At 41.7% G+C, this 25,927-nt stretch overlaps 1 protein-coding gene across 8 annotated transcripts in view; it reads left to right on the forward strand.

Moving 5' to 3' along the window:
• The window catches only part of ZC3H12C (zinc finger CCCH-type containing 12C), a 185,709-nt gene extending 176,316 nt beyond the window's left edge, over positions 1 to 9,393 (forward strand). For all 8 annotated transcript variants that reach the window (XM_056561678.1, XM_056561674.1, XM_056561675.1 and 5 more), the window contains 3 exons: positions 517 to 751; positions 5,742 to 5,848; positions 7,254 to 9,393. In XM_056561678.1, the coding sequence (XP_056417653.1) occupies positions 517 to 751; positions 5,742 to 5,848; positions 7,254 to 8,632 (1,721 nt within the window). In that variant the 3' untranslated portion in view covers positions 8,633 to 9,393. The remainder of the gene's footprint in view (positions 1 to 516; positions 752 to 5,741; positions 5,849 to 7,253) is intronic.
• The last annotated feature ends 16,534 nt before the right edge of the window (positions 9,394 to 25,927 follow it).

Raw genomic sequence — 25,927 nt, forward strand, 5'->3', positions numbered from 1 at the left:
GGAAAGTTAAACAGATTTGTAAATTACTTCTATTAAAAAATCTTAATCCTTCCAATAGTTATTAGCTTCTGAAGTTGAGTTGTTGTTTTCTGTCTAACTGCTCTCTGATGACTCACGTCCCGGGAGCTGTGCAGTTCCTATGGGGATATTCTCCCATCATGCACAGCTCCCGGGACGTGACATCATCATTGAGCAGTTAGAAAACTTCAGAAGCTAATAACTATTGGAAGGATTAAGATTTTTTAATAGAAGTAATTTACAAATCTGTTTAACTTTCCGGAGCCAGATGATATATAAAAAAGGTTTTGCCTGGAATACCCCTTTAAGGGGTATTCTCCCTTTTTAAAGCCTTGGCTTGTCATAAGATTACAATATAAGGATGGAGGCATCTCGAGACAGGACCCATCAGTGCTCTGAATCAGGTCTAAATATCAAAAACTTTGGAATTTTTTTCTGATGAACACAAACAGGTTCCCAAACATTGCATTAATTAATCATTGTTTTTTTTTTTCCTAGATCAAGAAATCTTACGGAAGCTGGAGAAGGACAAGACCTTGGTGTTCACCCCGTCTCGGCGTGTGCAGGGCAGGAGAGTGGTCTGCTATGATGATCGCTTTATAGTGAAGTTGGCCTTCGAGTCAGACGGCATTATAGTGTCGAATGATAACTACAGGGATCTGGCAAATGAGAAGCCCGAGTGGAAGAAATTCATTGACGAAAGGCTGCTCATGTATTCATTCGTCAACGACAAGTAAGTCCTTCAAATGTTGACGAATTCTGAACAAATAATTTCTTTTTAAGATTCAAAATGATGTTTCTGAGAAGTCTCCGAATGCATGTCTTTGAATCCCGTAGATGATGCATTGCATAGAGCAAGAGAATGTACATAGAGATGAGGTGGCCACCGAGTAAAGATTGAAATGGGGCCACCTACTTGGGTTGGTTAACACAACTACACCCTTATCCTCCGGGGAGATGAGAGGTTGTTTGCTCTCATCTCTTTTCCAGGATTCTTGGCTTAGTTCCCGACACTCCTTTGTTTGGTAACTAGGAAGGGGAGATCTCAACATGGGTTCTCTTTAAAAATAAAGGGCAGAATCTAATTGAGCTAGGCCCTATAGTAACACATATATATATATTGTTCACAAAGAGGGAAATCTGGCACCGCTACTGCGATATGGAGAGCTATATTCTGAACAAAGTAATACAGCTGATATCCACGTCTGTCTGCTGTATAGTTGCTATGGGTAATGGTGGTGCTAATATCAAAGAGGTCCAGTAACAACAGAAACTTAGCAAGTAGAGCATGTAGATAAAGCACTCACCGCATCAGAGGTTCAGCAACATAGTAGAACTTTATTCCAGACTTGAGCCGGTAAAACAGAGCAGACAGACACACAGGGAGCAAAGATGGAACAGGTGAGGCGGGGGCGTGACAGGGGGGTGGCAACCGGTTTCACGCACTGAGGCGCTTCCTCTGGCCCACATCTACGTGAGTCTGCGATTACGCATTATTGCGAAACGCGTCAGACTTCCAGCTTTGTACTGCGATATCTTCAATAAAGCAACAAACAGTTTTTACCTGCAACCACTCTAGTGCCGGACCCTATTGTTCTTTTCGTACAAGCATCTAGCCGGAGGCGGTACCGGTCGGCCCGTGGCTCAGGTGGTGAGGTGGGCGTGCTAACCGTGAGCGGCTCACAGTTCAAGCCTTGATATCTATATACATATATACACACACACACACACTATAGTATAAAGGCGAGGCCCTTTAGTACTCTATCTACTTGGGTTACCTCTATGGTATGTGTGCCCTGCCCTTGTCAAAAAAATCATAAGGAATGTGTAGGCAACCTTTACTTTTAGGATTATTTGTTACTGGCCAATAAAGTAATGATTTCCGTACAGGCTATAACTCTTATATAGGATCCATAATCCCTACAATTTATTTTTTATGTAGATACAGATTATCCAAATGTACAATGTCCAAACGACTGTATTTTCCGGTGCCAAAAGGAAAACCCACAATATTAATATTATTGACATTTATTGCTGTACAAATTTACATGTAGAAGAGCGAGTACACAGCACACAGTGAGGTCGGGAAGTTTTCATAGATGGACGATCACCAAATAAGACAAAACAAGAGAGCGCTTCTCGTGTAGACATGTAGGACAATCTGAATTCTACCCTAGGAGTAGAATTTCACTCGGCAGATGGCATTGTGCTCAAGGCCCAACACCCAAAGCAGTCTTGTAAAATCTCTCAAACATGGGTAGCTGCCTCCTGGTGCTTCCCAAACTCCTTATATATGCGCTTATCACCCCAAAATCATAGGGGTACAAAAGTATAGAGATAGCAGCTCAGCCCAGAGGTCCCCAGGAGTGGGGACAACCTGTACTTTAGTCAACCGAAATAGCAGTAGGAAAAAAATGTTTTTGTAATAACTAGGCACTCCTAAATCCTGTTAAATAAGGTAGTAAGTGACTAATATTCTTTTGGTCCAGAGAAGGACTTGTTTGTTAGTGAAGATAATTTAACAATTACGCATTTTGGGGTAACTTCCCCCTTCCTCAGATTGAAGATTCTCTCATAACATTCTAGATCTTATTGATGATTAGTACTGTATATACAATGTATATACAAGGATATCAATTGAGTTTATGAAGGGTCAGTGCTCAAATTCATTGCCTCTAGTGGGCACATAATGGCTAAATAGACTGAAAATCACAAAATGAACGTGGTCATTAAAAGGGGTATTCCAGAAAAAACTTTTTTGTTTAGATCAACTGGCTCCAGAAAGTTAAACAGATTTGTAAATGACTTCTATTAAAAAATCTTTCTCCTTCCAATAATTATCAGCTGCTGAAGTTGAGTTGTTCTTAACTATCTAGAAACAGTGCTCTCTGCTGTCATCTCTGCTTGTCTCAGGAACTTCACAGAGCATAATAGGTTTGCAATGGGAATTTGCTTCTACTCTGGACAGTTCCCGAGACAGGTGTCATCAGAGAGCACTTAGACAGAAAAGAACAACTCAACTTCAGCAGCTCATAAGTACTGAAAGGATTAAGATTTTTTTTAAGGAAGTCATCTACAAATCTGTTCAACTTTCTGCAGCCAGTTGATATGTAAAAAAAAGTTTTTTCCTGGATAACCCCTTTAATGTCATTCGTTGCTTGTCAAATATGATGAATTCTCATAGAGTGAGACACTGAGTTGGAAATGAATCTGGACCAGATGTGACCTTTAATAACCTATTACATGAAATCTAATTTAAAAATAATAATGGCTTTTAATCCGCGGTTTTATTCATAATCCAGTGATGGACCTTGGATTTTCCTACTGTGCATTAATAAGGTAGACCCCGTTAGTCACCTCCTTTATTGTATCACTATTAATTATCATTGGTGATTCAGAACGATGTTGTCGTGAGCGACACTACGTAGGTACAGTAACAAAAGAAGAAATCCCGTAGATGGCGGAAATAGAATAGAACACTGAAGTAGAAGATGTCGTATTACTCTGAAGTAATCTTCTATAAATAGCATTGAGGCAGCCGTCTTTTTTCGCTTCTACACAGATAAATGCTTGTCAAGCCCTCATAAGTAAAAGAGGTTTATAAGGTGGTCTGAAATGTATGAGATTAAATAAAGTGCATTATCAGTGTGCATTTAATAGGATTAGAAACAAATACTAGATGTTATAATATAAGGACTGTCCATTCAAATTATATAGTTCTCATGGTCAGGAGGTTGTAGGGGATTAAACAAACATAACAACCCAATAAACAACCCCAATAGTATCTAAGAAAAATCTAATCAAGCAAATCTAATGCAAAATGTATCAAATTTTATTAAACACATAATATAAACAAGTGACATGGACAACCCTTGGATCCCCCCCCCCCATAAAAAACACAAACACTTCAGACAGGATAAAAATAGCGGTGGGGGAACACCGTAACAAAAACTAATGCAGTATGATAGAGTGAGTACTAATGTATTGCTATATATTGCACCTACTCTGGGTCCACATTCAAGTAGCTTAGATAAAAAGATCACTGAATAGCATACGCATTCTTGTATGTAACGGTTAATTATAACCATGTCTCGTACTCTAAGCATACCTCACAATAAGACAGTCACCATAAATACATGTGAATATACTAACCACGGCGAATCAATGCGCACCGCTCAGGTGTTCCCCTACCTCATACTCCAACGCGTTTCGCCCCAATTCGTCCGGGAGTGATGAGCACTCTCATTCACTTTATTATATTAATTTTGCCCTCTTTCACGCACTTGCACTTTTCACGCACTTGCACCTTTCTTTACTCTCTTTCTGCCTATACAGTGACCCCCCGACCTACGATGGCCCCAACATACGATCATTTTAACATACGATGGTCTCTCAGAGGCAGCATCAACATACGATGCTTTCGTATGTCGGGGCCATCGCATAAACAGCTATCCGGCAGCGCAGACTGCTTCAGCTGCCACCGTGTAGCCGTTTACAGTGCCCCGTGTGGTCCGCTGACGATCACTTACCTGTCCTCAGGGCTCTGGCACGTCCTCTTCGGGATCCCCTGCATCGCCGGCGCTCTCCATTGTTGACATCACATAGATGCGCACGCCGTCCCGTCATCCAATAGGAGCGGCGTGCGTAGCGATGTAATGGCGGCGACGGAGAGCGAGGATGCCGGGGAAGAGAAGGCCTTGCCGGAGCGTCGGGAACACCCCGGGGACGCGGCGACAGCGATGGAAGGCGACATCCCGGGCAGCGGTGACGAGCGGTGATGGTCCGGAGTGGCGGGGACAGGTGAGTACAACTTCCTATACCAGTGGTCTTCAACCTGCAGACCTCCAGATGTTGCAAAACTACAACTCCCAGCATGCCCGGACTGCTTTGGGTCGCGTTCTCCTCTCTCGGGTGACGTCACTGACGACGGCAGATCCTGCGAGAGGATGATGGAGATCTGGAGGCGCGGAGACTCCGGGTGGTGCACACCAAGCGCCGCAATAGATGGCACCAACGCAATTGGTAAGCAATTATGGACCCCCCCCCATATATAAAGCTCCCTGTGTCCCCCCTCCTCATCACACCCGGACGAATTGGGGCGAAACGCATTGGAGTGTGAGGTGGGGGAACACCGGAGCGGTGCGCATTGATTCGCCGTGGTTAGTATGTTCACTTGTATCTATGGTGACTGTCTTATTGTGAGGTATGCTTAGAGTATGCAACATAGTTATAATTAACCGTTACATACAAGCATGCGTATGCTATTCAGTGATCTTTTTATCTAAGCTACTTGAATGTGAACCCATAGTAGGTGCAATATATAGCAATACATTAGTACTCACTCTATCATACTGCATTAGTTTTTGTTACGGTGTTCCCCCACCGCTGTTTTTATCCTGTCTGAAGTGTTTGTGTTTTTTATGGGGGGGTATCCAAGGGTTGTCCCTGTCATTTGTTTATATAATGTGTTTAATAAAATTTGATACATTTTGCATTAGATTTGCTTGATTAGATTTTTCTTAGATACTATTGAGGTTGTTTATTGGGTTGTTTTGGTTGATGTAATACATCCCCTATTTTTTTATGCACAGTTGTGTATTTGTGGCCTTTGATGTAGGTTGTGATTAAGCAAACAAGTCTGCTTTCTTCCAAAAACTGCGCCACATCTGTCCACAGGTTGTGTGAAGTATTACAGCTCAGCCCTGTATTTATTTTTTGTCTAGATTCATGCCACCTGATGATCCTTTAGGCCGTCATGGACCAAGCCTGGACAACTTTTTAAGAAAGAAGCCTGTTGTGCCTGAGTACAAGAAGCAGCCGTGTCCTTATGGTAAGTGACTCTATAGATGAAGCAATAACGCTGCTAATAAGGTTGCAAAGTCTCGATACTGACACATTAAAGGGGTACTCCACTCCTACACATCTTATCCCCTATCCAAAGGATAGGGCATAAGATGTCTGATTACGGGGGTCCCGCTGCTGGGACCCCTGTGATCTCTGTGCAGCACCCGGCTTTCATTTAGAATACTGGGTGTGTGTTGTGGGGGTTGTGACATCACAGCCACACCCCTCATGATGTCTCGCCACGCCCACTAAATGAAAGTCTATGGGAGGGGGCGTGGCAGATGCCACGCCCACTCCTGTAGACTTGCATTGAGGGGGCGTAGCATGACATCCCGAGGGGCATGGCTGTGACGTCACGACCCTCGCCGTCCATGCTCAGCATCCGGAACAAAATGTTCCAAACACTGGCGCAGCGGAGTACCCCTGAAATAGGCCTTACATACAACAGGGCTCCAAAGGTCCAACACGAGCCAAACACATTTGGTGCCTACTTTGGAGAAAATCAATGGCCACTACAGTCTGTACTGTCTATTTTTTTTATTTTTTTATAGTAGCTGGGCCCAATGAATACTAGTCAGGCCCTGAATGCTGTGTCAGAATTGGAAATCACTGACAAGACCCAAAGTGGTGATGCATAGCTGAACACCAAGGTCACTACATTTAGAGTAATGGTGGAGAGCCAAGCTGACATTACATTCACATTATGTTTTTCCTCTAGTGTATGCCAGGAATTCCCAATGTACATGCTAAACGTGTCCATAGGCTTCCATTCCTAGACAAAGGCCAAAAGAGGGTCTCTAGGTACTTCTCATGGCACTAAACTGTAGGAAAAAGGCATAGAGTTGTGTAGTAGTCCACTCTGTTCCATACCATGGTAGCCTGCAAGAAAGTATTTGCACCGTCCTGTTGTTAGACAGCACATCTGCCCTGGTAAAGGTGTAGTCAATGAGCTGGACTCCCGGAACTTGTGCCACTGCTCCTGCATATACTGTAATGCTGCATAATGTTGAAGGGTAATGGGTGCCAGACAGGGAGGCCACAGTAGCAGAGCCTGGAGGTAATTGCACCTACACGTTGAGTGGGCAGATCATATGTGGCCGTGTTACTACAGAGAGGAAGCTGTAAAGTTGAGGTATCCCACTGTGTGCCCAAACAGTGCAAAAGTGGATGTACACCTCATGAGTCCTTCCAACCTATACCTTTAATGGAAAGCTCCAAACATGATGTGAACAGAGCCAAGCCCCTGGAATGTCAGCATCCCCATCAATATTGTCCATGTTGTGTTATCATTTATTTAATAGTAGCAGTATTATAGTAACATAAATCTCAAAGATTACAGACAAATCATTTGGAATCTAAATCAATAAAGTTTTTTTTTTTTTACTTCCTAGGAAAGAAATGCACCTACGGGCATAAGTGCAAATATTACCACCCAGAAAGAGGAAACCAGCCTCAGCGGTCAGTAGCAGATGAACTTCGTGCCATGTCTCGGAACAACATTACCAAGTCTGCCATTGAAGTTGGGCTAGTGAAGAGCAACAGTGTTCCATCAAATACCAAGATAGACACCAACTCAGATTTAAAGCGCTCAACTCCAAAGAGGCAATCAGACCCAAGTATTAGAACTCAGGCTTATGACATGGAGGAGAAGCTTCCCTCCAAAAACAAGTTGGAAACCAGGTCTGTGCCGTCCCTAGTTAGTATATCAAGTATGAAACCCCAAAGTACAACGCCATCTAGAAGCTTACTGTCTACTGTGCATTTACCATCTCAGGACCAAGTACCACCCGGACTCTACTCTCCAATGCTGATGTCCACAAAGAACCATGGGACAATGTCATGTGAACAGTATCCCAAATGTGAATCCCCAGTGGATATTGGATATTATTCCATGATGAATGCTTACTCAAATCTGAGCATCTCTGGAACCCGGAGTCCAGAAAGGCGTTTTTCTTTGGATACGGATTACAGGATAAGTTCTGTGGCATCTGACTGCAGTAGTGATGGTAGCTTGAGCTGTGGGAGTAGTGATTCCTATGCTGGATATAATGACCGTTCTTATGTTAGCTCGCCTGATCCACAACTGGAAGATAACATGAAGTGCCAACACATGCATCCACACAATCGCTCAAGCTCTCAAGCATTCATGCAAGGTTACCATGACCCTTTGACAAGGGTTCAAAGTTTTGGCCATGACCAAGAAGTGAAGCACCACCACAAGACGCTACCACCTTACATGTCTTTGCCTCTGCAGCACCATGCTGTTGCAGCTCGGTCAAGTTGCCCGAATGACTACCATGTGACCCAAAAATCCCCTGTATCAAAGAACGGAATCATGGGAAGATCTCTAGTGTCTACAAGAATGGAAAGCATCTCTGATTCAAGGCTGTACGAAAGCCCACCACAGCGTCAACGCAAAACCTATTTAAGTCATGAGAGTCCTAGAAGCTGGGACCGAGTGAATTACGGGGATGCTTATGGTTATCGACCAAACTATCCAATGCAGGGTAACCCATCCCAACCGTGTTATGAGCAATTTGCTTTCCAAAGCCCACCAGAAACCCAAGATCCCTCTTGGAGGGTACCCTATTGTGGAATCCCTCAGGAACCCCAAAGATTTTCAAATACCAGAGAAAAGATTTTTGTGAACTTGTGCAACATCTTTCCAGCAGAACTTGTGCGAATAGTTATGAAAAGAAATCCGCACGTCACTGACGCCCAACAGCTCGCGGCAGCAATTTTGTTGGAAAAATCCCAGTGTGGATATTGAAGATAATAACAAAAAAAAAACTATACACCTTTTGCGGTGTGAAGTTTATTTCTTTTGTTCAGCTAATGCTGAAGGAGGTTTGCTACAATAGCATTTGTAATCTCCTTCTCAGCAAGGGGGTTATATAGTAAATCATGTATGTTTTATTACTGAGCCATGCATCTCCAATGTACACCTGTATGCTCACATTTAAGCAGTGCTCAAGTATTGTATTGAGGTGTGATCGCTCAGTTACAGCACAGGGTTATATTGCATTTGTACTACTAGCAAAGGCTGTTTTTTTTATTTTAATTTAATTTTTTTGTAGTTGCCTTGACACATTACAGGCAGCCTTGGGCTTGGGCCAAACATTAATTTTATAAGCATAGATATTTTATTTATATTTTGATATTTTTGATGCATCAGGGGTTTTCAGAGAAGCACTTTTGATTCTTCTCATTTCCTATTGAACCAGCTTAAAGCACCCCTCCCTTTTCTGACTTAGGCCTCATGCACATGTATTACGGAGCATTAGGGCCTCCATGTGCCATCAGTACTGTGCCATATCACAGAGATATTCTTTGTTCCTCTGTTAGCGAATTTCTCCTTAAGGCTATGTGCACACACAAACAAAAAGTTTTACGTCTCAAAAAACGACCAGAAAAGTATATTTGTTTACCAATCCATTCCATTGTATTTAATGAGAAAATGTCAGTTTACATTTAGTTCAATTCTACATTCGTAATTGTTACAGACATGAAATTTAGTGCCACAGATTTCTAAAAAATGTCACTTAAAAAACATCGACTGCATAATAGCATTTACAAAAAAAATACCAAAAATTTCTGAAAAAGTGTGGAAAAAGGAATCAAAAAAGGCAAAAAAAAAGTAAAAAAAATGCAAGAGCCAGCTATTTCAAATGGCAAAACAAATAAAAAGGTTTGACAGTAAAATTTATGTTTTTATGAGGCTTAAAATACAGTGTGCGCACTTAGCCTCGAGCATTTTATTTCTAACATTTGGAACAATTAACATTTTTTTTAACAATTTGTCCCAGTCTTTTTTGTTTTTGTCCATTTTTGTCCACTTTTGGTCTACAACCAAGGCCACAATGAAATTTGCAAACCACTTATTTTGGGATGTAAACAGACCAAAAACTAGTCCTGAAAAAAACTGACAGCACATCTATTTACGGTAATTCGATTTTTCAGTTTGGAAAATGGGGCTGATTTTTTTTTTAATGTTCTTTGAGACATATAACCTACATTTTTTATACGTCTCAAAATGAGTCCCATGAAACAGTGGACAGATGGTCTAATAAATGGCTAGATTTATTGCATTCTTAGACTATCTGGTCCAAGTTTTGACCAACTATTTTTGGCCTAAACTGCACCAGAGTTTGGTACATTTGCATTTGGTGTGTTTGTGTAGGAGCATAACCTAATAAGGTTTCTAGAGCTACAGTAGAGCCCCATAGACCTCTGTGGGTGCTGTATAATGGCCCCGTGCATAGAGCCTTAATACATCCATGTGCATGAGCCCTTACATAAGAAGCATCTTACGCAGTGGTGACGTGCTTGTCTATTTGTTTTTTACAATTGACAATGACCTATATTAATCCAGTAAAAGAATTAACTGCTTCCACTAACAATAGCCTTTAGTTCTTCCAAATTAATTTATTGTTATTTTTCTATTTATTACTTTTTTTTCCTCAATGTTCCGCTCTAGATTAGAGTTTTGACTGATATCTATGTATATCCTCAGATACGAAGGACTCATGTTCTGTCATCTTGTGATCAAAGTAAAATTATAAAAGGGACTGATTCTTTTGATAGTGGGTTGATCATCCATGTAGCTTATTACCTGAACTAAGCATTATAACACTGTAGACTCTTTGTACTATATGGTTGTTGTTTTTTTGTATGAAACAAAGACCAAACGGCACTGATTTAATTTTTTTAACCTAATTTATTTATTTTATTTTTTGTTTTGTTTTGTATTTTACCGACAAACATGGGTTACAATATATAGACGATGTACACACAATGTACGGCACTTTTATTGTACTTTTTTTTATTGATGACTTTCATAACGTTTATTTTTTAAACAGGATATAGATTCATATGAGTTAATGTTAAAGAAATCTGTGTTTACAATCCAGTTTGTAAAATGGGCTCTTATTGAATTTAGTATTTGCATCGTTATATCTGGTACAGAGGAATTTGTGTTATACACAGTTTTATTATATCCCTCTGAACTTCTGAGCAAATATGAAGCTCTTTTACCTGGAAAGTTTTTGACCATCATAAACACTCTCATAGTGATGTCATCCATATTTTAGTACATTTGACCCCCCCCCCCCCCATTAATTATCATCACATGTTATTATGAAGTGAAGGAGATTTTAAAGGTTGACTTTACCGTGAATTTCTCATACAGTCATGGTCAGACCAACCCTCCAGAGCACAGTAGGATCTTCTAATTGGCCCATAATGGTCAGCTGATTTTGAAGATTTCAGCCGACCATTGTTGGTAAATTATGCGCGGACAATCGTTCGCAATGGCCAAATCTGACATGTTGCTGGTTGGATTCTACATTTTAGTCGATCAAAGCTCCATGTGTAATCCCCAGAGTCAGACTGGCCAATCAGAGCACAGTAGGATTTTCTAGTTGGCCCATACCATTACATTATGAAAGCCCTTGAGGTTTACAGCTCACTGAAGGGATATGCCTCTGTTCTTTAAAATGAGATGGTGAGCCCACAGTCTCATCTCCCTGTTGGGCTCAAGGTAGTCCAAGCCAATTCTGCATTAAGTCATTCCTGAAATGTATGTGATATTAAGAAAAAGAATAATCTGAAGTTGGTGTCTTTTTAGAAACTGTAACAAAACTTTTTCAAATATTGTTGTTATTGTGATAAACCATTATTTTCTACAGGTTGTGGTCCTCTTTTAGACAGTATAACTGTAAATAATTTCATAATCCACTTTCTGATACAAATTGTTACATTTACAAATACAATTCTTTTGACATTTTCAGTATACAGCTATTCAAATAGCAGATCCTTTGTGACTTTGGTATTGTTTATTACATTTGTTTTTATAGGGGGGATTTAAAAAATTCAAAAAATGACAGTAAAACTGGTCATAGACATGACATTTTTGTTAACTGATCTAATGTTGATGTTTACTGGAGAACCAAGGGTCTAGTGCGTCTCCATGAGAAGATTGCCATCTGCTGTATGGGATTTATATACCAAACCAGACTCTCTCCTAAAAGAAAGAGTTAACCATCTGTAGACTGCTATTTTGGGGTTCTTGCCCCTCAGCGGTACAGAGCAGAGGGCTGGCTAGGTGAGAGGCCTCTGATGTGTTTGGAGGCCAGAAATAAAACCCTATGGAGAAGTACAGCCGATGTGTTTGGTGGCCCTACTCTACTCATAACTTGTCCACACAACCAACCCAAATATCTATAATAAGTAGAGATGTCTCTAGGCCAAAAGATCATTCAGAGAACAGAAATATCATGTCTATGTCTAATTATTTACTAGATGTTCTTATATATGTTCTTGATTCTTATGGGCAACTTTTTCTTATTGTTTTCAAACAAGTATCTTTTTCTTTGTCTACGTTTGACCTGTTTTTAAGAAGCAGGGGAAAAAGGCACCCTATAAATTGATGCCTTTATGGACAGCAGTAGGAGTGACTGTACTGATTTTGTATGGGGAAGTGACTTCTCTATTCATTTGATTGTTACTAAAGACATGGCTGTAAAAAGTACAAATCGGTATTATGAACAGTGCCGAGATGTATCCAGTCATATCATAATAATAATGGCAGCAGCAGAACAAGAGTGTGTTGATTTTGTGGGAACCTGTGAGGACAAGTTTACAGATTGAAGAGACATTTTACAGTGTATAGGGAAATTGTAGATGCACATAAACAATTGGTGGATATATTAGTTGAACCAAAGGACAGTTCCATTTTGTAGAGTCAAAAAGTAAGACATAGTTGTTGGTTTTGGTTTAGACTGGATTTCAACATGGAGCATTATGAGACATGGTTCCCTAGGTGATAGTTGTTCTTTCATGCACATTATTATTGAATACTTATTTTTGCATTTTTTATTTTAAACAGCCTTATGGGTAAATCTTAGGTGCGCACAGACCTGCAGCTTTGCTCAGCTGGGATTCTCGGCATCTGGGGCTCCATTGACATGTGAAGCATTTGGTGACATTAGCGGAGGCAGTGCCTGATTCCAAAGTACTGAATATATAAATGACGACGCTTTCTTTGATACATAATGTGTAGACGTGAATCATGTAAATTTGCATTTGAATCTTTAGAGATTGCAAATTCTAACTTTTACAAGTTTTGTGGAAAAGTGAAAAACTTTGTTCCTGAGGGGATAATACGGGGTGGCAAAGGAATTTTCAGATACATTTACTGACTGAAAAGTCAAATTATTGTAAGAATTTAATCTAGGGGAATTCATTTACATGTTTTTGTTTTTTTAAACTCTCTAAGGCCAAGTTTCACAGGGTGTCTTCCTAGTGTTTCTGCGGTAGCTTTCAAGTATACAATAGGTAATCATAGCTGCCCATTGACAGTGTCTGGTCGTGTACCCACTATCTTTGAGCCTCATTGTTTTGTTAGTTAGGAAGATAGCAACTTAATGTATTCATGGTGGTTTGCCCCATCAACTTCAAAGTTTTACATTTACTGCGCATTTAATGGCACCAAAACACTGACATTATAACATACGAATATTCCTGAATGCCTCATGTGTAACTATCATATGGGCATTTTGATGGTTGGCTGGCCGGGACCACCCAGATGATTTTTCACGCCATTCTGGGTTGTTTTTTTAAACTGTGATTTTTCTGAAACATTGCAGCATTTCAGGGAAAATCCTAATCAGTCAAAATAAAGGAGCCTGTCCATGTCCCTGCACATGGTTCAGTCAGCATGCAACTGATGACAGGTTCCCTTTAAAGTCAATCTGTATTTGCTGCTAAGAGCTGCAGACACTATTAGATAACTTTTAGGGTACATTGTAATGTCCACACAGAGATTCCGGACATCTGGCATGGAAATTCCGCCATGTGCACAGCGCAGCAGAATTTCATTAAATTCAATGGGACTCTGCTGCAGCAAAATTTTGGTGCTGAATTCCAATGCAGAATACAGCACGGAAAATTCGGGTGAACATGGCCTTAGGGTATAAACACAAACTGCACCTTTACTGAAGCTAATAGTGGTTTCAGCTAAGTGTCAAGGAGGCCGAACCGAGCTGCTCAAGTGCCACAGCCCGGCACGTCTCCTTACTCACTCTCACAAACCAGCCCCTCCTTGACTGACGTACAGGACTCTTTGGACTCTTTGTATCAATCAAGGATGGGCTGAGAGGTGAGGACGGGCGAGGAGGCATGCCCTTCTGTGGCACTATCACAGATGGGCTCCACCTCCTTAACACTTGGCTGGGAAATAAAAAGGCTACACTGTTTAGCTTTTCTGCTCAGTGCACATTACTCCTATAGAGGTAATGCATAGTTTGACCGTTTTCAGCTTCCCAACTACTTATGGCAGCTGCGAGGCAGGGGGCCCTCGTTCTCAAGGTAGATCTACTGAATAGGCCATAAGTGTCCCCGATGGGAATAAGTTTTGCTTCATAGCTAGTAAATTTATCTAACAGTAAATCTACTCCTTTACACTTTAAAGGAAGACAGAGCACTTGTGCTATTGTGGTATCCTAAGAAAGACCTAGATCAACACGAGGAATGTGGCTGTAGGACTGTAGTTTAGGGTAAGAACACACATGGCGGTATTTTCCACCACTGACCACTCCACAAAGTTCACATTTTGGAATGCTGAAAGTTGAAGCTAATTTTTATTTGTGCTTCCTATTATATATTTTTGTGGGACTTTCTATTTTTTTTTCCGCAAATTGGAATGGATATAATTTTATTTTGTAGGGCTTATGTAGAGAAATAAAGACAGAAACAGGAATATTTCCCCTAATATTTACTCAAAAACAAAACTCCCAGTACATAGTAAATATAGATTTAAGTGCCTGTGAAACAAAAAAAAAAAAAAAAACTTATAGTGCCCTTCTATATTCTCCAGCTCGGAAGAAAGACTTTCAGCAAGAACTATAGGTTGGCTTCTATGCATGTATGTGCACATTAGCCACAGTATAGTCCATCCATGGAAGTAACAAGGAGTCCATGCATGAATCCAAGGTTGAGTATAAGAAAATGTCAACATATAAAACCAAAGGTAAAATAGAATAAGAGTTGTAGAGTCACATGTCTGACTATAGCGGCCAGATTAAAGGGGTACTGCGCCCCTAGACATCTTATCCCCTATCCAAAGGATAAGGAATAAGAGGTCTGATTGTGGGGGTCCCGCCGCTGGGGACTCCCTTGGTCTCGGCTGCGGCACCCCAGACATCTGATGCAAGGAGCAAACTTTGCTTTGTGCCGAATGACTGGGGTTGCAGGGCGGAGGCTCATGATGTCATGGTCACGCCCTCCTTGACTGATGTACAGGACTCTTGGGACTCTTTACATTAATCAAGGATGTGCTGAGAGGTGAGGACAGGCGAGGAGGCATGCCTGTCTGTGGCACTATCACAGATGGGCTCTACCTGCTTAACACTTGGCTGGGAAATAAAGGCTAGCCGTCATGCCCCCTCCCATAGACTTACATTGAGGGGGCGTGGCCGTGATGTCACAAGCCTCCGGCGCTGCACCCAGAGAAATTGCGGAGGTCCCCGTTGGCGGGACCCCTGCAATCAGACATCTTATCCCCTACTCTTTGGATAGGTGATAAGATGTCTAGAGGCGGAGTACCCCTTTACCTTTAAGGCTAGAATCAAAAATGTGTCAGAATTTTGGAGCCAAAATCGGAAAAAATTTATTCAAAAAAACTGAAAAGTATAAAGGGAAAACGGGTACCATCTTCATTTCTTGTATCTACTCCAGGATTTGGCTTAAAAAATCTGCACCAAAATCTACAAGTGTGATTCCACATGTGATGTCTGACAAAACCAACCAATTGGACCTCAACTACTCCTGAGAAAGTGTAGTTAGTGCTTGGCTTCCACATCGTAGGCGATATTGTAGAGGGATATTTTCTAAATTTAATTAATTCCACTAAAAAAAATAGGCTATTTTCAGATATTTTTTTTAGCCAAATAAACTATACCAGAGAAAATGAGTATGTATAATGTTATTGGAAAAGAATATTGAATAAATACTACATTTTAACATTTCAAAAACATTTTTAGTAAATAGTATTTTTGCATCCTGAATAAAGACATTTTCCTAGTAGATTACATAAAAATACAGTGGGGCAAAAAAGCATTTAGTCAGCCATCAATTGTGCAAGTTCTCCCACTTAAAAAGATGAGAGGCGCCTGTAATATTCATCATAGGTATACCTCAACTATGAGAAACATAATGAGAAAAAACAATCCATAAAATCACAGTCTGATTTTTAAAGAATTTATTTGCAAATTATGGTGAAAAATAAGTATTTGGTCAATAACAAAAGTTCATCTCAATACTTTGTTATATACCCTTTGTTGGCAATGACAGAGGTCAAACGTTTTCTGTAAGTCTTCACAAGGATTTCACACACTGTTGCTGGTATTTTGGCCCATTCCTACATGCAGATCTCCTCTAGAGCAGTGATGTTTTGGGGCAGTCGCTGGGCAACATGGACTTTTAACTCCCTCCAAAAGTTTTCTATGGGGTTGAGAACTAGAGACTGGCTAGGCCACTCCAGGACCTTGAAATGCTTCTTACAAAGCCACTCCTTCGTTGCCCGGGCGGTGTGTTTGGGATCATTGTCATGCTGAAAGACCCAGCCAAGTTTCATCTTTAATGCCATTGCTGATGGAGGGAGGCTTTCACTCAAAATCTCACGATACATGGCCCCATTCATTCTTTCCTTTACACGGATCAGTTGTCCTGGTCCCTTAGCAGAAAAACAGCCCCAAAGCATGATGTTTCCACCCCCATGCTTCACAGTAGGTATGGTGTTCTTTGGATGCAACTCAGCATTCTTTCTCCTCCAAACACGATAAGTTGAGTTTTTACCAAAATGTTCTACTTTGGTATCTGACCATATGACATTCTCCCAATCCTCTTCTAGATCATCCAAATGCTCTCTATCAAATGTCAGACGGGCCCGGACATGTACTGGCTTAAGCAGGGGGACACGTCTGGCACTGCATGATTTGAGTCCCTGGTGGCGTAGTGTGTTACTGATGGTAGCCTTTGTTACTTTGGTCCCAGTTCTCTGCAGGTCCTTCACTAGGTCACCCCCTGTGTGGTTCTGGGATTTTTGCTCACTGTTCTTGTGATCATTTTGACACGACGGGGTGAGATTTTGCGTGGAGCCCCAGATCGAGGGAGATTATCAGTGGTCTTGTATGTCTTCCATTTTCTAATAATTGCTCCCACAGTTGATTTCTTTGCACCAAGCTGCTTGCCTATTGCAGATTCAGTGTTCCCAGCCTGGTGCATGCCTATAATTTTGTTTCTGGTGTCCTATGACAGCTCTTTGGTCTTTGCCATAGTGGAGTTTGGAGTGTGACTGTTTGAGGTTGTGGACAGGTGTCTTTTATACTGATAGCAAGTTCAAACAGGTGCCATTAATACAGGTAACATATGGAGAACAGAGGAGACTCAAAGAAGAAGTTACAGGTCTGTGAGAGTAAGAAATCTTGCTTGTTTGTAGGTGACCAAACACTTATTTTACACCATAATTTGCAAATAAAATCTTTAAAAATCAGACAATGTGATTTTATGGATTTTGTTTTCTCATTCTGTCTCTCATATTTGAGGTATTCCTATGATGAAAATTACAGACCTCATCTTTTTAAGTGGGAGAACGTGTACAATTGGTGGCTGACTAGATACTTTTTTGCCCCACTGTATATGGCTGTTATTTTAAGGTTATATTTTATAGAAGATTTTCCTATACTTACCAGTTATAGTTAGATATTTTACAAAATTGTGAGATGGCCACATACCTGTCTAGTGGAACACCCTTTAGATGGCCCATGCAAAAGTAATGTTTCATCACACCACCAACATTTTTTGTCTGATATCTACAGGGCTACGTGACTTCTATGAATTCTGACACAATTCTCGTGATAATGTACCAATTATATTAATGGTCCTCCACAGGAGCTGTGTAGTAGATTACTAGAGTTGAGCAAGCTTTCCAAAAGTTCGGTCCACCAAACTTTCGGAAAGTGATCGGCCTTGCTCAAATCTATAGATCAACAGCAACATGGAACAAACAGGAAATTTGAACATTCCCTGGTCAACCTTTTTGTAAATTTATGGATTGTCTTTGACGCAGCAAATGATACTTCTCCAATGTATCATCTTAAAGCAAACCCGTCATTGCTTCCATGCTGCCTGAACCTTGAGTCATCCAGGAGGTCTTCAGTGACTTCTTTTCACCCCACTTGTTTTGATAGCTAGATCTCTCCCTATACCCAATCAGGAAGAGATATATTAAGCAAGGCAAATGGGCTGAGACGTAACCTGTAGCTTTTGGGCCCCAGTGCAAAATCTGCAACAGGGCCCCCATGGTTACCATGTATCATTTATACTACTAGTGTCTTTTTATGGGGCAAAGGTGCCTTGGGGCCCACTCACTCACAGGGCCCTATGGCAACTGCTACCTCTGCAACCCATATAGTTATGCCCCTGCTGGTGGGGTAGGAAGAAGCCACCAGGAATCACCAAATGACTCATCGTTGAGGGAACATATAAAAGAAGGCTGTTTCCCTTAAAAATAATATAGTGTGATGGGCCATATAGCTTGTCTCAGGAACGATGGGGAATTTTCAGAATGTAATGCTAGCCAAGGCTTTGCTAAACTACTTTACATTTTTCCCAGAAGTGTCCCACAGGGACCTCATGCTATGTTTGCTTTAACTGTTTGTTTGCTATACCAACCTGTTCTTACCGTGAGTAAGCCATATAGGGCGTCCTATAGAGATGGTAATGATCAGACCACAGATGCTTGGGAGGACTGTAAAGATATGCAGATGCCTTCATGTGACATTTGCCCATTATAGGATTGCCAGAATACATAGTTTTCCTACCGTTTTCCTGTTTATTTATCAATAACTTGAATCTTTAATGTTCTAACGTGACTAATATCTAACCGTACTTAGGCTGACTCCATGGAAAGCAGTTTTAATAAATTTATAATAAATGTGCTATTTGACAGATACCTGAGTGTTCACATTTTATAAAGTATTTTTGAATAAACTTTTTTTTATAAATATATTTTTTTCAATTCTATGTCTATGACAATGCATAGTACTGTAACTTCATTGACATTAAATGCAGATTCCACTGTTATTGTTGACTGGGTGAAAAAAATTATTAAATTTTTTAAAATTCAAACTTTTGAAAATGCATTTTTTTTTTCATGTTTTGGTTTTTACGTGAAATATCCAATGAGTAACAAGTAACAAATAGTAGGTAAATGGTCATGAAAATGGTAAGTAAACACAAACAATGAACAACTAAGCATAGGATACACTGAGCAAGAACACATAAGGTGTGAACTAAGCCATAGCGCACAGCTTGTAAAGCACAATATGGAATCATTAAATGCATCTATAATAATATCAAATAACAATTCCTGGGTATGGATCACAAACACATAAGGCAACATCAGGACCTGGATGTACCAATGGGCATTGTTGGCTTGTGCATATAGGAAGCCCTAGGGAAGGATGCCAACTTAAAGGGGTTGTCCCATTAAGATAATAACTTGCAACAAAAGAGTATACATCAGCTCACCCTCTGACCGGTGTAGTGGAGAGCAGGGTACGGACAGAGAAGAAAGTCCAGCGCCAATGGGTAAGTGGATAAAATTCACAGGCTTTATTTATTCCTTTAAAATATCAGCTTACAAACATGTACAGTGAAGCAAAAACTCTGTTTGACGCGTTTCATGGTGTCCCACCTTTTCAAAAGCTTCCTGCAAGCAATACACACAACGTTAAAATAAGTGAACTCCAAATAACTGATAGCTGAAGAAACAATTAAAACAATGGGTAACCCGTATGCAATAGACTCTCATGAACATCGGGTTAAAAATGAACCCCTAGTGTACAGAAACAGTGAAACATCTAGATATATAACTCATATTTATCAGAAAACGCAACTTCATAATGTGAACAGGGACCTATGTAATTTACAAGACATCGTTAGTAAGCAAGAATTAAATCATGGCGTAGGTTTAAACCAATGGGTTGTCTGCTTCCCAACAAAAATATCCCAAAACTCTCTCTGTTAAAGGGGTACTCTGCTGCTCAGCGTTTGGAACAAACTGTCCTGAACCCTGGAGCCGACGCCGGGAGCTTGTGATGTCATAGCCCAGCCCCTTCATGATATCACACCCAACCCCCTCAATGCAAGTCTATGGGAGGGGGCATGATGGCTGTCACGCCCCCTCCCACAGACTTGCATTGAGGGGGTGGGTCTATGACATCACGCACTCTCGGCACCGGCTCTATTGTTCGGAACAGTTTGTTCCAAATGCTGAGCAGCGGAGTACCCCTTTAACCTCTTAAGGAAGTAGAGCGTACCTGTATGCCCTACACCCGGTCCCGGTATTTAAAACGGGGTCCCGGCGTGACCCTGCGTCAGACCGGGTCGGTCCCGGTAGCTAATGATAGCCGGGACCCTGGGCTAATAGCGTGCGGCACCGATCGTTGTGCCGCGCGCTATTAACCCTTTAGACGCGGCGATCAAAGTTGATTGCCGCGTCTAAAATGAAAGTGAAAGTTTCCCGGCAGCTCAGATAAAATCGTGATGTCCCGATCAGCTAGGACGTGAACGGAGGTCCCCTTACCTTGCTCTTTCGTGTCCGATCGGCATTTGATTGCTCCAAGCCTGAGATACAGGCTTGAGCAATCGACCGCCTATAACACTGATCCATGCAAAGCTATGACTTTTTAGGGATCAGTGTAAAAGATCAGTGTGTGCAGTGTTAAAGGTCCCTATGGGAGCTATAACACTGCAAAAAAAAAGTGAAAAAAAAGTTATTAAAGGTTATTTAACCCCTTCCCTAATAAAAGTTTGAATCACCCCTTTTCCAATTAAAAAAACTGTAAATAAAAATAGACGTAAAAATATGTATTGCCGCGTGCGGAAATGTCTGAATTATAAAAATATATCGTTAATTAAACCGCACGGTCAATGGTGTACGCACAAAAAAATTCCAAAGTCCAAAATAGCGTATTTTTGGTCACTTTTTATATCATGAAAAAATGAATAAAAAGTCCAATCAATACAAAAATGGTACAGATGAAAACTTCAGAACACGGCGCAAAAAATTAGCCCTCATACCGCCCCATACACGGAAAAATAAAAAAGGTATAGGGGTCAGAAGAGGAGAATTTTTTACATAGAAATTTTCCTGCATGTAGTTAAGATTTTTTTCAGAAGTACGACAATATCCAACCTATATAGGTAGGGTATCATTTTAACCATATGGACCTACAGAATAAAGATAAGGTGTTATTTTTACCGAAAAATGAACTGCATAGAAACGGAAGTTACAAAATGAAATTTTTCTTCAATTTTGTTGCATAATGAATTTTTTTTCCATTTTGCTGTGGATTTTTTGGTAAAATGACTAACGTCACTGCAAAGTAGAATTGGTGGCACAAAAAATAAGCCATAATATGGAATTTTATGTGCAAACTTTAAAGCGTTATGATTTTCAGAAGATGTCTGGCCATAGTGCTCTCTGCTGACATCTCTGCTTGTCTCGGGAACTGCACAGAGTAGAAGAGGTTTGCTATGGGGATTTGCTTCTACTTTGAACAGTTCCCAAGACACGTGTCATCAGAGAGCAAGAGCACTTAGACAGAAAAGGACAACTCAACTTCAGCAGCTAAGAAGTACTGAAAGGATTAAGATTTTTTTTAAATAGAAGTAATTTACAAATCTGTTTAACTTTCTGGAGCCAGTTGATACATAAAAAAATGTTTTTTTCCTGGATAACCTCTTTAAATCCAGCCATATAGTATGTATATAGAGGAAAAGGTCAAACAAAGGAACTGTGGACCTCCAGATGTTGCAAAACTACAACTCCCAGCATGCTCGGACAGCCAACGGTTGTCCAGGCATGCTGGGAGTTGTAGTTTTGCAACATCTGGAAAAAGTTGCACCCTTTTCTGTGTTTCTGACCCATTTTTGTTTTTTGTTAATAATGACTAAAATACGACATCTGAACGCAGCCTTAACCATGCTTCTTTTTTCTATATAAAGCCTAATATGGTGTAAGGTATAGGGCGGCATTTCCATCACATTTTGGGGCATACATTAGGGCAATTTGTCATAAAGTATGGCCCATAGTCTAATATTTTTTTTTTTTTTTCATTTCATATCAATGCTATTTATGATGTGATTTAATCTTGTACAATAGTGCCTACTACGTGAAATTGTAGCGTTGCCTATCAACAAGATTCAGGTAGTATTTTTTTTCCAAGCCAGACAACCCCTTTAAGCATAGACTCTCACATTAGTAACTACAATGTGTCATTGTTGTGCTGTATCTGATAATATATGAAGTGTTATGTGTATAAACGCCTCAGAACATATGGTCCATTCTGGCACATATTCATACTGTCTGCCAGATTAAAAAACAAACAAACAACAAATCCCACTATCAGTTTCCCTTTAAAGGACATCTGCAGCGCTTATACATAAAAAAAAAAAAATAAAAATAAAAAGATTACCTCATCTGATAGCGCTTTCAAAGACCTTTCCAACAATATCTCATATGTCAAATTTGGTCCAGCCATTCTCTTGTAATTGCCACCTGTAGCAGTAAGCAGCCATGTCATAAAGACTACATTTCCCATGACTCCCTGCACCAGCTTCCTGTTAGCTGCTGCTCTTCCCCCCGCCCCCGGAGAAATTATAATAAATTATAACAAAGTGACGCCCACAGCTCCTTCCCTTATGGTTATCTCCTCCCATCCTCCCCCTCCCAGCTCATCAGCCCTCTCCACCCTCACCACATGTACTGATAGGCTGCGGCCCCTAGTGCTGGGCGGTGTACCGGTGAGAACAGGATTCCGGTTTTCTTTTTCTCCCATGGTATGGATTTTTGCCCATACCGCTATACCGGTCGGGCCCCTCCCCACCCTCCGGATGAATTGTAGAGCCCAGCGCGGCACCCTCACTTGTCCCGGTGTGCTTCTGTGGCCCGATAGAAACTAATCCATTTACTGTGTCCCCCCGCTGCGCCTGTCAGCCAGTGTCCCCGCGAGCATGATCAATCCCCACCGCTAGCGGGATCCATTTGCCCACTAGCGGTGTCACAAGAATGCCTCCCGCGAGCGCTACCATCACCGCTAGCGGTGTCACAAGAATGCCTCCCACGAGCGCGATTGCTACCATCACCACTAGCGGTGTCACAAGAATGCCGACCGCGGCTCTGTTCCCCGTCCCTGTCAGCTCTCAGGGTACGGGAACAGATTTAAAAGGAGCCTAACGTTAGCCCTACGCTATTTGCGTAGTACTGCGCATGTGCAGTACTACGTTGGCTACGCGTGAGGCTTTTAAATCTGTTCCCATACCCTGAGAGCTGACAGGGATGGGGAACAGAGCCGCGCTCACGCTCGGCATTCAGGGACCCCGCTAGCGGTGATGGTAGCGCTCGCGGGAGGCATTCTTGTGACACCGCTAGTGGGCACAGGGACCCCGCTAGCGGTGATGGTAGCGCTCGCGGGAGGCATTCTTGTGACACCGCTAGTGGGCACAGGGACCCCGCTAGCGGTGATGGTAGCGATCATGCTAGCGGGGGGCACATTTGACACCGCCCAAGCACTAGCGGCCCCTACTGTGCGCTCAGCCAATCAAATGTGAGCGCATAATAACATTATGAATATTTATAAGATGGGAGGAGGGGGCCGGCGCGAAGAGCGGCAGGGGGAGTGAAGCAATTCCCCGGCGCATTATGGGCATTTGTGACGTAGCGTCGATCAAGATGGCGTCTCCATAGAGAATAATAGGTCGACGCTACGCGCGTTAGGGAACCAGGAGATGACTTCCGGTGGCGGCATAGCAGAGAAACGGGACCAGCCAGGTAATGGATCCCATTTAGAAACTTATATAACTTGTGATATTATTACATTTGGGCCCTAATTTGCTAGCGCTGCAGTTGTCCTTTAAGGGTATGTTCAGGCTACGGATTATGAACGGAATCTTCGCTCGCAGAATTCCGCTAGTGGAGATTCCATTCTGGCGGCCGCCGCCGCAATACTTCGGCGGTAGGACCGTGCGGCACTGCTCCGTCGCCATTGACGATTATGCAGTGTTCGAGGACCTCCGCGCAAAGAATGAACATGGAATTGTCCGCCGCTGAAATTCCACAGTGTGAATGGGTCTTGGGGAAACCCATTCACACTAATGTTTATGTTCACAGCACGTAATTCCGTTTGCGGAATTCCACGGGAATTACGTAGTGTGAACATACCCTAAGGAATCATTTTTGGTAAATAAAATTATTTAGAAATATGTTAAAGGAGTACTGCAGTGTTAGACACTTATCTCCTATCCACAGGATGATCACGGGGGGGGGGGGGCCCGACTGCTAGGATGCCCCGCGATCTCCCATATGGGGCCCCAGCTCTACCGTGCAGGAGGCGTGTCCACCACAGCTCCATGGGAGAGGCGGGGATGCATGAACGCTGCATCTCCACCTGTCCCATAGAGATACATGGAGGGGGCGTGTTGGCCGCAGCGTCAAGCTGCGGCGGACACGCCTCCTGCAGGGCAGAGTCGGGGCCCCATACAGGAGATTGCGGGGGTCCCAGCAGTCAGACCCCCCTGCGATCAGACACTTATGCTGCGGATAAGTGTCTAACACTGCAGTACTCCTTTAAATGTGCATGCTCATTAAAACAAATTTTTGCTATTGCACTTCATAATGTAAATAAAAAATCTTTCTAATGTACTTTGTTTAAAAAAATGAAGTTTTGTGTTTAAGAAAAGCTGCCACTAGATGTCTCCTTACTTGTCCAGAGCACATTTCCCCTCATCTCTTGCACAGACTTTGGACTCCTGCTGGCCTGGCAGAAGTCCAAAATCAGGAAATGTAAAGGGGGGGGACAGCCTTATCCAATCAGAGCTCATCTCACACTGAACTGGTCTGGGCTGTGTGTGGCTGAGTGAGGGAGGAAGTTCTCCCCTGTTTGGCTTCAGATGATGTTACGCCTGCTGGGGAACGCCCCTTCCCAGTCTGTGAATCTGCCAGAGACTGAGCAGAAAATACAGAGCAATATCAAGGTAGAAAACTCAAAAAAAAAAAAATAACAATAAAGGCAGGGGGTGGTTTATCATGGTGGGGGCAGTGAACTGGGAGGATTATAACTAGAGATGAGAGAACTTACAGTAAATTTGATTCGTCCCGAACTTCTCGGCTCGGCAGTTGATGAATTATCCTGCATAAATTAGTTCCGCTTTCAGGTGCTCCCGTGGGCTGGAAAAGGTGGGTACAGTCCTAGGAAAGAATCTCCTAGGACTGTATCAACCTTTTCCAGCCCACGGAAACACCTGAAAGATGAACTAATTTATGCAGGAAAAGTCATCAACTGCCGAGCTGAGAAGTTTGTGACGAATCGAATTTACTGTAAGTTCGCTCATCTCTAATTATAACATTTAACAAGATCATGACAGGTATTCTTTAAGAATCACAGACTATCATATAAAGGGGAAGTTCTTTAAAAACAACAGTAACCATTAAAATTACTATATATTGAGGATTTTTACCTTGTACCACATATTTGCGAATAAAGTAAACTTTTGTATATCGGAATACCCCTTTAATGATGGTAGCTTAGGGGTGATGAACTAGAACCCAAGGGCCATGTGTCAGTGCTGCCCAAAACAAAATATGTGCATATACGGTGGTCACCTCCCCCCTTCCACTGTAGTCTGTACGCGTAGGACAGGATCTGGTCATTGATATTCTCCACACGTTTAGTTGCTTGTTCTGCAATAATAGTCTTAATCACTCATTGTCTTAGTACTGTGTTCATACGTTGGTTCAATAGTCATTAGCATGCCACCGTCAAACATTTCGGCTTTACTGTTATGGTAAACATCACTCTGATTCTGTAAATCAGTGGTTCACAATCATCTGTACCCAAGCTGGTACATGATGCAGACTGAGGGGGTACATTGGCCAGGGGCAAAAAAATAAAAAATAATAATAATGCAATAGCATCCAGCATTGCTAGTGCACTGGCTTGCA

Source organism: Hyla sarda, chromosome 2 (assembly GCF_029499605.1).
Source record: "Hyla sarda isolate aHylSar1 chromosome 2, aHylSar1.hap1, whole genome shotgun sequence".
Classification (NCBI taxonomy): Eukaryota; Metazoa; Chordata; class Amphibia; order Anura; family Hylidae; genus Hyla; species Hyla sarda.